The sequence below is a fragment of the Schistocerca cancellata genome, chromosome 1 (genome assembly GCF_023864275.1).
Source record: "Schistocerca cancellata isolate TAMUIC-IGC-003103 chromosome 1, iqSchCanc2.1, whole genome shotgun sequence".
NCBI lineage: Eukaryota > Metazoa > Arthropoda > Insecta > Orthoptera > Acrididae > Schistocerca > Schistocerca cancellata.
In genome coordinates this window covers 1,117,802,962-1,117,814,139 of record NC_064626.1, presented here as the reverse complement: position 1 = coordinate 1,117,814,139, position 11,178 = coordinate 1,117,802,962, and the positions used below count along the sequence as shown (strand labels likewise).

The 11,178-nt window shown below is 41.7% G+C and overlaps 1 protein-coding gene across 6 annotated transcripts in view; it reads left to right on the top strand.

Moving 5' to 3' along the window:
- The first annotated feature begins 1,525 nt into the window (after positions 1-1,525).
- The window catches only part of LOC126092230 (protein transport protein Sec23A), a 98,793-nt gene continuing 89,140 nt past the window's right edge, over positions 1,526-11,178 (top strand). For 4 of the 6 annotated variants that reach the window (XM_049907765.1, XM_049907749.1, XM_049907742.1 and 1 more), the window contains exons 1-4: positions 1,526-1,691; positions 3,427-3,587; positions 6,345-6,475; positions 9,561-9,647. In XM_049907765.1, coding sequence (XP_049763722.1) covers positions 3,440-3,587; positions 6,345-6,475; positions 9,561-9,647 — 366 coding nt within the window. In that variant the 5' untranslated portion in view covers positions 1,526-1,691; positions 3,427-3,439. The remainder of the gene's footprint in view (positions 1,692-3,426; positions 3,588-6,344; positions 6,476-9,560; positions 9,648-11,178) is intronic. The other 2 variants (XM_049907772.1, XM_049907757.1) reach the window with 1 other exon arrangement.

Here is an 11,178-nt window from a genome sequence, read left to right as displayed (position 1 = left end):
CAGTCATCTATATCTGTTTGCTAGCGAAATTATGTACTTACAAGCCCGTAAATAATCTAAATAATGGAATACAGTGAGACTGTTTACATTATCCATGACGTTTATTTTTCTTTTGTAACTAATAAAGTCATAAACGACTGCATTAATCTTCTTAATTTGAGATCACTTTTTCACTTAAAGTGGTATTTAATGAAAATTCCTTCAACTTGTGTTCTTATTTATATACAGTGTAGGTGTCAGCTCTTTTCCGTTATTATAAAATATAAGCATTTTTCCGCTTTCAGATATCTAATCTCACTTGTGGAAGATTATTCAATAAAAAAATACCCAAGTCCTCATGGAACTACTGCAATTTGCCACCAAAATAAAGCAAAATAAAGATTAAAAAGACATAAAAGTACAAAATCCAAAATGGAACATCACAGAGCACGACGAAAACAGGTTAACTTCAGATGGCGACAGACAGCGATAAGTCAAAACTTCCTTCCTGAGAAACCTTGACGTGATATGACGAGGCCTGACAGTCCGTTGATGGCTGAAATATGCCGCTATTTGCAATGCTTTTTGGAATGTTTCAACGTGACCAGTGTGGACTGGCCTTTACAATAGAGTGCCGTTACTCCTACTGCCGTTGATAATGATCTACTGCCGAACTGATTATGCGAGGGTCCATGAAGTGCAAATTATTTAATAGGTTCCATTACAAATATTTGTAGATATTCTCAGTATCTGTTCGAGAACGTTTTTTCTCACAAGCGACATATCATATGGCTCACTCTTCGTTTCCCTACCACCCTCATAAATTAATTTCTGTTCCTTGCGTTCCTGGTGTGACCTTTAAAAATAAATCTAAATTTAATGAGCGTGGAAGCGGATTCTTTTCACAACTCTTTGTGATGCTTCCTGCAAACAAATTTTGTATTAGCGGCGACCCATCAGATTGGCGCCCCAAGCGGCCGCGTGTGTCGCTTGGGTTTTAAGCCATCCCTGAATATTGTTAACAATATATAGTTGTGTGATTTTTTGACATAAGTGCAGACCTAAGACTCAAGAACGTATGCATTGCCTTTTGCATACTGAATCGGTCAACTGAACGAAAACTTCAGCATGCAATGAGAGACACACCTAAAAAAATAGATCATTATTTCAGCTGATGTACATAAAGTAAGAGTACTCTAACATTCACCGTAAAACTGAAGGAACTGTGAAAGAGATGCAGCTTTCAGTATGTGTTATCAAGTTCATGCTCCAAGATTCTGACAGTATATTTGTGAATAGCCTAATGCCTTTGCCAAATTCGTGGAAATAGATTCAATGCAGTGCCGCTCTTTTCTTAATTGCAAGATTATTGATAAAGATAAGTATATCATTGTTTTGTATATCACCTTTGGCTGTGATAGAGAGTAACGCAGCATCTGTTCTGTCAGCTTTAATTTTAATTCAATAAAAAAATCTCGTTCCCTAATTAGTGCAAGATAAAAATGGGTGACATTTTGAACGAAAGTGTAGTATCTCGTTCTTTGCTATCTTTGCGTCCATCTGTCGAGTGACGTGGATAGTGGATGTTGGAGTGCGTGTGGTGGTGGGAAGCTTCGTGTTTTTATGTGTAGTGTTTCATGAGGCGTGTGTTTGTTGCAGAGTGATTGGTTGCCAAATAAACTCAAGTATTTATACAGTACATTCATGCCAAAGTGAGTAAAACTGTAATTTCTGTTTGTAAACATATATTACAGGCTAATATTTCAGAAGGCATCTGTCAGAATGTGCCTTGCAGAAATCGTGTGTGAACACAATTGCAGTCTAAACACATTTTCAGCCACAATCAAGAGCAAACTCATAGCTATGACAGAATATCTGTGTGCACTGCTTCTCTACGTAACAGTATACAGTTGTTATTTATAATTAACTGCAGATACATTGTGCAGCTCTAGTGTGGTTTTGTATCCCCTATGAAATCTTGGTTGTTACGACAGACTGTTGTGCAGCGTAAGCCGAGGTCTAGGTTAGTTGTCATTGCTCAGTTATTGTGTTTGATTAACCATACAATGTCAGCACTGCAAAGCTTTTGTGTCTACGTGTGCTGGTCCATAGCCAATGTCATGTATAAAGCACCAGAGATGTCACAAAAAGTAAATGATGACATCCGTGGGGGAATTTCAAGTGATTGTCATTTCTGGCCCTTCAGTGCCTAGGACATTGTGAAGTATGATCTAGTGTGTTTACAGACAACCCATTCATCAAACACTACACATTATTAGGTTTCATCTCTTGCGAAACTTATTAGAGGGATAAAAATCTCAGGCCACAAATATTCTGATGAACGCCTCAAATAAGCTCAACCATGGTTTAATCTTGAAGATTTGTGTAAATATTTTGTTCATGAACTACATATGCAAGAATTAATGTTATTACTTACATTTGATTGGTAAATTCGTTTTATCGTTCAAAATATTCCAGTCAGGAAATCACATTTTTAACTGTTAGTGGCATTTTTATATATAATCACCCATGGTTCATCTTGCAAAGATAATGGATTTGTCATGATAATACAGTGACAGTACATAGTTCAAAAAATACACATAGACCTACACCAGAATATGCCAGTATTCTTTATGGCAGCGGTAGGACAGGTGGTTGTATGTGGCCTTGACATGGAACCACACTGCCATTTGTTTAAAATCATATAGGAAACCTAAATCAGGATGGCCGAATAAAACAAAACTCCATCCTCCCTGCTATAGGTCACCATAATTAACAGCTGCGCTGTCTCATTCAGTTGGTTGCTATTGTACAGTATTGATTGATATAAACATAAATTCTCTTCATCTGTGCACATACAAAGTACACCCACTGGTGACTCCAGAACCATGAGTGCCAGCATTAATTTTGGAAAATGGTAAAGAACAGTCGTTTAAATACACATAGACTGGACAGTTTTTGAAATTGGTAAATATACATGAAACTGTATTTTATACTGACTTGTCACTTAAGAGCAGTGGATGTTGACACAAATTGTGTGATGAGTGGTTCACATTTTATTGTTGAGAGTGTTGAATGTTTGCATAGCAGAAGTGCCAATAATGCTTGTTCTTTATAGTGAATGTTAAACTGAGAACTGTAAGTGCTTTGTCTTTGGTGTTTATGACTCTTAAAATTACATTTGGAACAGCATTTTGTATGTCATGTAAACAAAATGACTCTTTCACATAAAACACCCAAGGGCATTGTTTGTTTGGGATGACTGTTGTCTACACGTCTCAAAAGAAAAACAACAGATGCTTTCAAAAACGCCGGGGATGTCAGATGACAATTCTCCGTGGATGCTTTATGTGGGCCTTATACTTTTCTGTTAGTGGGCGTGTGTGTCTTGATATTTTGTTTCTGAATAGATCTTATTGATTTTGTAATTGTCTTCTTCTGTTTTAGCTAGAGTATCAAAATGACCACATATGAGGAGTTCATTCAACAAAATGAAGATCGTGATGGCGTGCGATTTACATGGAATGTTTGGCCTTCAAGTCGACTTGAGGCAACTCGTTTGGTAGTACCACTGGGATGTTTGTATCAACCATTGAAAGAAAGACCAGGTAAATATCCTTTTAACTGAAGTAGTTTGATCACTACAAATCATTACTTAGTATGAGTATGAAATATAAAGGGTATAATAAATAGCCCTTAAATTAAACAATTTGTCTCAGTCTTTGAGGCTGAATTCATCAGAATGTGCTACTCCCTCTCCCCCACCTGACACGTGCCCTGGCCCAGACCGCATCCATTCACAAATGCTTAAACATCTGACAGCGGAATCTCGGCGCCACCTCCTTGCCGTCTTCAGCCACATCTGGAGCGATGGTGAATTCCTGTCACAATGGCAGGAAGGTATCATCGTCCCAGTGCTAAAGCTTCGTAAGAACCCATTAGCCAGCAGTTATGTTGGTTCCTTGAGTCTCAGGGCCTTCAGTTCTTTCCCAGGGCTATTTTTGCCAAGGGCACTCTACCAACAATTTTCTTAACCTGGAATCTGTCATTCGATCGGCCTTTACCCAGTGACAACGCCTGATTGCTGTCTTTTTCGACCAAACGAAGGCCTACAATACCACATGGTGACATCATACCCTCGCTGTTCTGCATGAGTGGGGTCTCTGGGACTGACTCCCAGTTTTTATAAAGAACTTTTTCTCGCTCTACACTTTCCGAGTTCGCGACAGTGCTTCCCACAGTGCACCCCATATGCAAGAGAATGGGGTCCCACAGGGCTCTGTCCTGAGTGTCCCACTTTTTTATTTGCTCTCAATGGCCTTGCATTAGCAGTAGGGTTCTCAGTATCTCCCCTCTTATATGCTGACGATTTTTGTATTTCCTTCTGTTCCTCTTCTATTGGTGTGGCTGAATGCCAGCTGCAGGGAGCTATACGGAAGGTGCAGTCGTGGCCCCTCGCTCACGGCTTTCAGGTAGCTGTACAAAGCCCTCGTACAGTTCTATATTGACTGGGAGCCTGGTGTATGTGCAGCATCGCCCTCCACACTGCGTCTGCTGGACCCCTACTGTGGAGTTAGGCTCATGTTGGGAGCTTTTCGAAGACCCCAGTGAACAGTCTCCTCATGGCAGCTGGTGTTCCTCCATTGCAGGTATGGTGGCAATTACTGCTTGCCAATTATACTGCCCACATTCAAAGTTGGCCTTGCCATCCAAATTACCGTCTCCTTTTCCCCAACACGGCAATCCATCTCCCTCAAAGGTGGCTCTGAACTGGGAATCCCCTGCTGTCTATGTGTTGTCACTTCTTACTGAATTCGACAATCCCCCTCTACCACCTTTCCTGCGAGTCCACTTCTGTACACTTCCAGCAACCATACCTCAGCCACAGCTTTGGCTGGACCTATCACAAAGCCCAAAAGGCTCAGTTCCACCTGAGGTCCTTCGCCAGCAATTCCTCTCTCTTCTCAGCACGTTCAGGGGCTCAGAAATAGTCTACACGGATCAGTCAATGCTTGACGGTCTTGTGGCTTCACTTAGGCTCAAGTTGACCAACTGTACAGTACTCCTTGCAAAATGGCTGCAGTGTTTTCACTGCTGAGTTGGTTTCCATTTATGCTGCTCTTGAGCATATCTGCTCCTGCACCAGTGAGTCCTTTGTCATCAGCAGTCTACAAGCCCCAGGACATGTCGGGATACCGAGCAATGAACTTGTCTTTTACAGGCTGCTTGTAAACCAACTCTGGAGATTGGCCTGCCGGAGACCGATTTGCGATTGATCTTCTGCCGAAAAGTTTTCATGATCTTTGATACTGAATGGCGCACCCTCAGTACACCAAATAAACTCTGTGTTATCAAGGAGACAATGAATGTGTGATGATAATCCATGTGAGCCACTCGCGGGGAATCTATTGTCCTTTACCAGCTCCACATCGGCCGTACATGGATAAAATTTGGTCACCTCCTCCATCACTGTGGCGTTCATATGACTGTCGTCCACATCTTGTTGGAGTGCCCAATTTTAACTGCTCTGAGGCAGACTTTTAGCCTCCCCATTGCCCTACCTACGGTGTTGGGTGACAATGTCTCAACAGCAGATTTAGTTTTACATTTTATTCGTGAGGGGTTTTTGTCATGCAATCTAAGGGTGGCCATCTGGCCTTATCTCCAAGTTCTCCACCCTCTCTCCATTTTAACTCTCTATCACCCTTTCTTTGCATTTTGTTTGCCTTGATGTTTGTCTTTTCCCTACATGTGTTCATCTCGCCTTGTCTTTTTAGGCTGGACATATTAGTGTGTTGCAGAGTGGCTGACCCATAATTTTTTATTCTTGTGATCAGCCAGCCCAGACCATCTGCTCTACAATTTTAATACCTTCCTCTGCTTTTCCTTGTGGTGTATGTTTTCCCCTTCTTTGTTTGCTTCCTTCGTTTTCTCTTTCGGTGTGGTTCCCTACTACTTTCACACCCTTTTACGTTCCCAGACTAATTTTGAGGGGCTGATGACCCTGTAGTTTGGTCCCTTTATACACCAACCCAACCAACCCCCCCCCCCCCCCCCACACACACATTATTATTGCAGCACTGATCTGACGATCCAGTCCTCTCTCTCTCTCTCTCTCTCTCTCTCTCTCTGTGTGTGTGTGTGTGTGTGTGTGTGTGTGTGTAAAAGAGAGCATAAGCTATGCTAGTGTTCAATTTTTTGTTCGTGACTATTGGCTGTTCACTCATTGAAGTCCCTACAAATGGTTGTCTTCACCCACTTAATTATTTATCATTGCTGTGCTTGTATTTTTGTGGAAACAGTAATGTACCTTTCATTTAGAACTACCCTGATATTTATTTTGCATGTGTTTTCTGTGTTAATAGATCTTCCGCCAATTCAGTATGATCCTGTTTTATGTACAAGGAATACATGCAGGGCAATTTTGAATCCTCTGTGTCAAGTTGATTATCGAGCAAAACTGTGGGTCTGCAACTTCTGTTTTCAGCGAAATCCGGTAAGTTGCTTCCCAGTCTTTCATGTGTTTTGTGAAAAACATACAGATTATTTGTATTTAAAGTTTGAAACTAGTTGTAAAAGCTAACAGTCAAAATTTCAGTACTTGAGAATAATGTAGTGTATATACTTCTTCTGCAGTTGTAATAATGGCTGTGTATGTAATTGACTATTAGCTAAACTTTGTAGATGAGAGTAAATTGTTAGAATATCAGGGTATGCTGAATGTTCACAGCCTTATGTTTCGCTTGCTCTTTCCGAATGTGACACTTGTGTGCATCATACACAGAATTAGGCGTTATCTTTCTGTTATTTTTATAACCTAGTCTTCTTGTGCCTGCCTCTGACCAAGGCGCTACAGAGATTATGCCACGGAAACATCATGGTGGAGGAGCAGGTTCAAATTCCTGTCTTGCCATTTGGATTTAGCTTAATCATGTTTTCCATAAGTTATTGGAAGCAAATACTCAGATGGTTCCTTTGAGAAGAGCAGGACTGATTTTCTTCACTATCAGTGCCATATCCATGTCCACAGTGTCCCAGGATAGAGTGCAGATAGTATAACATTGCAGTTGGCCATGAGCATAAGCAAATGAGAACTGGGGCTGTGTTAGGAGAAGGGAGAAGTAGAGTGGAATAGGGCAACAAGTCCTGCCTCTCCCTCCGAAAGCTGGCACCGTACATCTGCCTTCTGTGCTCCGAAAGCAGAACTGAGGTAATGGTCACCACTCCTCTCTGGTGTTGTGTGAGGGTCATACTTGACCCCATCATGGACCAGGATTAGTGTCTTCAGTTATGTTAAAATTTGTTTTTGTGGAGACCTTGTTGTACCAGTGACATTACTGACGGCAGCAGCAGTCACATGAGGTCACCACTTGATAACACCTGAGGACCACTCGGTCAAAAGCTTGTGGATTTTAAACCACTAGGTGCAGCTGAAAGCCCAAGAGAATCTGATCAAGAAGTATCTACGTTACTTTTCCAAGCCACATTGAATGGAAGGGGTTTGAGTGATAGTTGTGGTTCATAACGGATGCAAAATGAATTAGCTTCCATTGTAATAGTCTTTATGTACATTTTCCATAATTGATTTTGACATGATGCTGGAAAGTCTGAAACCAACAAGGTTCTTCATCTAATTCTATAGATAGATTTAAAAAGAAAAATGAACAAAGCTAGTACTTCAACAGACTGGTTGAGAATTATGAATTATAAGGAGACAACACACTGAAAGGCAGAAGTGCGCGCGCGCGCCCACACACACACACACACACACACACACACACACACACACACACACACACACACACCTGTCTCCTACATGGTACTCAGTCGACTGCCAGCTATTTCCTGGCCCGGGGTGAGTGTATTAGGGTGAGATGTAGTGTGGGATGGGGTGGGGTGAGGAATGGAGAGTGTCAGGAGGCAGGGGGGGGGTGTTGGGGGAAAGCGTCTAGCAGCTTGTGGGAGAATGGGGAGCCATCTGTGGGCTAGCTAGGAGTGCAGGTAGAGGGGGCTCCACTTTGACAACTGCCCTCCCTTTCACACCAAAAAATCCCTCACAAACAGCCTGGTCACCTGCAATAGACACATCTGCAGTGATAACTCCCTTACCCAGTATACCGCAGGCATCACAAATGCCTTTGCATACAGGAAATACCCTCCAGACCTCATTCACAAATAGACCTCTTGTGCCATGTGCTCAAAGACACCTGATCATCATACCCATCCCGAGAACCAACCACAAAGAAAAGCCCCTCTTGTCACCCGATACCATCCCAGGCTGGAACGGCTGAACCATGTCCTTCATCAGGGCTTTGATTATCTATAATCATGCCTTGAAATGAGGGACTTCCTTCCCAGGATACTTCCAACCCCTCCCAGAGTGGTGTTCCACCACCCGCTCAACCTTCACAACATCCTAGTCCATCCCTATGCCACTCCCACCCCCAATCCCCTGCCACAGGGATCATACACCTGCGGAAGACCCAGATGCAAGACCTGCCCAATCCACTAACCCACCACCATCTAGTCCTGTCCCATCACTGGCTTGTTCTACCCCATCAGAGGCTGGACCACCTGTGAAACATCCATGTTATATACCAACTCTGCTGCAAGCACTCCACAGCATTTTACATTGGTATGATAACCAACAAACTGTCAATCCAAATTAATGGCCACTGTCAAACTGTTGCCAAAAGCAAGGTAGACCACCCAGTGCCACAACATGCAGCAGAGCACATGGAGATTTCATTTCAGGATCTGGATCCTCCCCACCACCACCAGCTTTCCGAGCTGCGCAGATGGGAGCTATCCTTACAGCACATCCTTTGCTCCTGTAACCTTCCTGACCTAATTGAACTGCTAGATGCTTCCCCCCAACCCCCTCCCTGCATCCAGCAGCCCCTTTGTCCCTCAACCCACTCCTCACCCCCACTCGCACCTCATCCCAGTACACTCACTGTGGGCCAGAAAATAGCTGGCAGTCGACATTTATGCTACATCCCTTGAAAAAGCAAGTGCATTCTAAAAGGTAGCAAAGCTCTGTACCTTCTGTTTGCGTACCTGTTGATGGCAGAGCAAGTCAGCTCCTTTATTCTTAAATGATTCATACTTCAGCAGACTGTTGTGTTAAATTACACCTGCTGGAGACCGAAGTATAAAAATATTTAATCTGGCTACTGAGAATTCATTATAAAAAATTATTGCATTGCATGTATTGTTATGACAAATCATCATACATTATAGATAGAACTTGTTTTACTGTTCGACTTGGCACATATGTCTTCTAATTCCACCTGTACAGTGAAAACAGTTGGAGAACTGTCTTAAAAGGAATGAAGTTTTCGTATATATGTAAGTGCATAAATATGTTATTGACATGTTTGAAAGCCCAGGAGTTAAATTCCAATAAGCAAGATGTAGTTTAAGATAACAGAAACTTTAAATAAATTGAAAGAAGAAATATTTCAACTCCGATTTTTATAAAATTGTTGATTTATAGTGTTTCATCATTATGCTCAAATTCAGAGCCACTGAATGTTAACAGTTTTAATTCCATTAACAGTTACGACAATTTGTTTCAGTTTCCACCACAATATTCTGGAATATCAGAGCAGCAGCAGCCTGCTGAACTTATTCCAATGTTTTCAACTATAGAATACACTATCACGGTAAGTATTTATTTAAAATGTTTCATTGTGATCTTGAGGTTATTGTATAACAGCCAAGTGTGTCTTTTAGACGAAGGTGTAAGTAGATGAATTACGGACAGTAACTTCACTTAATGAAGGTTTATTTATCACTTGCACATACAAGAGCGTGGAGCGAACTGCCTCTGGCCTAGCACATATAGTATATATACAGCTACAGAACATTCCAGTACAATGATTCTTGACATTTGTGGATACTTCTAGAATGTACTTGAACCAAATGTAGAAATTAAAGTTGTAAAGTGCAGATGAGTTTTAACTCACGACCACCCATGCAACAGTTTAGTATCAGAACCTCTACACCACGGTGCTACTCAGCTTCTTCTGTGACATTGCTCCCTTCTTAAGAGAACAACGTCTCAGTTTTACGTCCTCCTATTCTGAGGAAGAGTCATCGGTCCTGCATACTCTGACTCCTGGTGACTGATTCTCGCCCTGGCGGTGATATTCTTAGAACCTTTCCATTTGTTGCCTGTCGCTGGAGCTTCGAATTTACCCTGGGTTGCAGGATGCTTATAGGGCTTCATTTGAAGGACATGGGCCATATCTCTGATCTTTTGTCGTCTTGTGTCAGGGTTGAAATCTTCAATTTCATAAGTAACATCAGACAACTGTCTCACAACCTTACAAGGTACAAAGTAGCGCTTGAGGAGCTTCTCAGAGAGACCAACCTTCCAAACAGGAGTGAAGATCCAGACGAAGTCACCAGGCTGGTAGACAACAGGGCGGTGGCTTGCGTCATACTTTCAGCGATCATTTTCTTGAGCCTGCAGTGTGCAGAGTTGAGCTAACTGCTGAGCTTCCTCAGCTCTGGTTAACACCTAGGCCGATGTAGTCGTTGTCCACGTCATCGGGATGTAACGGAAACACAGTGTCCATTGTCGTAGTCACCTCATGCCCATGCACCAGGAAGCTACTGTGAATATCCCTAGATCCTTAAATAAATGTCTGCAGGATGATCTTGGGTGGACTCCAGCTATTATTCTGATTACACGCTTTTGTGCAATAAATACTTTATTCCTCAGTGGTGAATTACCCCAAAATATGATGCCATATGAAAGCAATGAGTGAAAATAGGCGTAGTAAGCTAATTTACTAAGATGTTTATCACCAAAATTTGCAATAACCCTAATAGCATAAGTAGCTGAACTGAAACGTTTCAGCAGATCATCAATGTGTTTCTTCCTATTTAATCTCTCATCAATGGACACACCTAAAAATTTGGAATATTCTACCTTAGCTATATGCTTCTGATTAAGGTCTATATTTATTAGTGGCATCATACCATTCACTGTACGGAACTGTATGTACTGTGTCTTATCAAAATTCAGTGAGAGTCCGTTTGCAAGGAACCACTTAGTAATTTTCTGAAAGACAGTATTGACAATTTCATCAGTTAATTCTTGTTTGTCAGGTGTGATTACTATACTTGTATCATCAGCAAAGAGAACTAACTTTGCCTCTTCATGAATATAGAATGGCAAGTCATTAA